Consider the following 1,460-nt stretch of genomic DNA (forward strand, 5'->3'; position numbering starts at 1 on the left):
CATCCACTAACAACCGGAAGGATGTACAAGAAACTACAACAACATGTTCAAAGGTTCCGTACAGCTCTTCTTGTTATGATGGCCCATCTTATTACAACGACCGCATCGAATCAGCTTCTTCTCACCAGCAGATGCTATCCTCTTTGATTTAGGCCTCCCAGCCGGCCTCTTTGTAAGAAGAGGTAGTATAAAGTCCTCAGTGGAAGAACAAAAGGCATCCATGTTACTCAGAGGTGCAATAGGAAAGCTATAACACATCCTATAGTATTCAGCAGTAAAATAAGGATCAATCAAATCATACACATCAAGTCTTGCACCTTGTATAGCAGCAAGTGCATGAGCGCATGGGAAGCAATTAATCTGCCACTTCACACATGAACAAGTACGAGTAGAGAGGTCCACTGAATAGGAGTACTTATCATTCCTAACCTCATAAACATTTTCATGGGAAGCAATCACCCTGAACACACGAGACCTATCAAGCTGCTCTTTCAGCCTCTTCTCCATTTTAGGAGTAAGCTTGATAGTCCAAGATTTCGACTCAACACTTCTTTCTGACATCATCTTCATTTTTTTCATTCTTGTTTGATCTAACATAGCGAAAGGGGGCAGTGAACGCTCAGCAACAATCCAGTTATTAAAGGATTCAGCAATACCATTTGCCATAATCCCATACCGACAACCTTTAAAAAAAGCACGGCACCAATGTTCCAATGGAATCTCCCTTATGAATTCATCAATAGTAGCAGCACCACCCTCATCTCTCAATTTTTTAAATGAAAGTAGAAAGACTTCTCAGTCGATGTATAAGCCACTTTAAAGAATTTTTGTAACACATCAGCAACAACAATTTCCCCTCCTTTGTTCTTATACTTTCGACTAAGGTTGTATCGCAAATGATGATAACAGTAAAGATGAGGATTACCAGGAAAAATGAGATCAAATGCCTTCAACAAACCAACACCACGATCACTAATGAATGTGATAATCCTTCCTTGCGGTTCCAACAAAGCCTTCAAGTTCTTGAAGAAAAACAACCAGTTTTCTTCAGTCTCTGAATCACAAAAACACAAGGCTAAAGGGAAGAAACCTGCACAATAAAAAAACAAACAAACAATTACTAGGGGCAGTAAAATAAACAGCAGCGTGCCGCTGCACCGCTAACGGGAGCGTTCCGCTCCAAAATGAAAGTCTAACAAACCATAAAACTATAAGAAAACATATTCGAATCAGAAGAATGAAGATTTCAAAAATTATTGGGGGGTAGTAAAATATATAGAGGCAAAAAAATACAATTGACTACCCCCAGTAAGCTTCTACTGGGGGTAGTAAACCTGCAAAACAGTATCTCCAAAGGCTATTATACACATTAAAACAGTGAAAAATCAACTTAGATGCGAAATAATAAAGTTTACTGGGGGTATATCGTTTAAAATAGAGATTACTACCCTAGTAATCTT

General features: G+C 38.8%; 2 protein-coding genes across 2 annotated transcripts in view; both read right to left on the reverse strand.

Moving 5' to 3' along the window:
• Positions 1-33: 33 nt before the first annotated feature.
• Positions 34-666, reverse strand: LOC101298591. The gene has a single exon (XM_004296162.1). It carries the CDS (start codon positions 664-666, stop codon positions 34-36), a length of 633 nt encoding a protein of 210 aa, XP_004296210.1.
• A 74-nt stretch (positions 667-740) lies between these two features.
• Positions 741-1,460, reverse strand: part of LOC101291507 — a 5,136-nt gene continuing 4,416 nt past the window's right edge. Inside the window, exon 2 of the mRNA XM_004294981.1 lies at positions 741-1,090. Within this exon, the coding sequence (XP_004295029.1) occupies positions 765-1,090 (326 nt within the window). The 3' untranslated portion in view covers positions 741-764. The remainder of the gene's footprint in view (positions 1,091-1,460) is intronic.

Source organism: Fragaria vesca, linkage group LG3 (genome assembly GCF_000184155.1).
Source record: "Fragaria vesca subsp. vesca linkage group LG3, FraVesHawaii_1.0, whole genome shotgun sequence".
Classification (NCBI taxonomy): Eukaryota; Viridiplantae; Streptophyta; class Magnoliopsida; order Rosales; family Rosaceae; genus Fragaria; species Fragaria vesca.

What these genes read in the sequence shown, in the direction of transcription:
- LOC101298591 (XM_004296162.1), bottom strand. Translation starts at nt 666, where the DNA reads ATGGCAAATGGTATTGCTGAATCCTTTAATAACTGGATTGTTGCTGAG.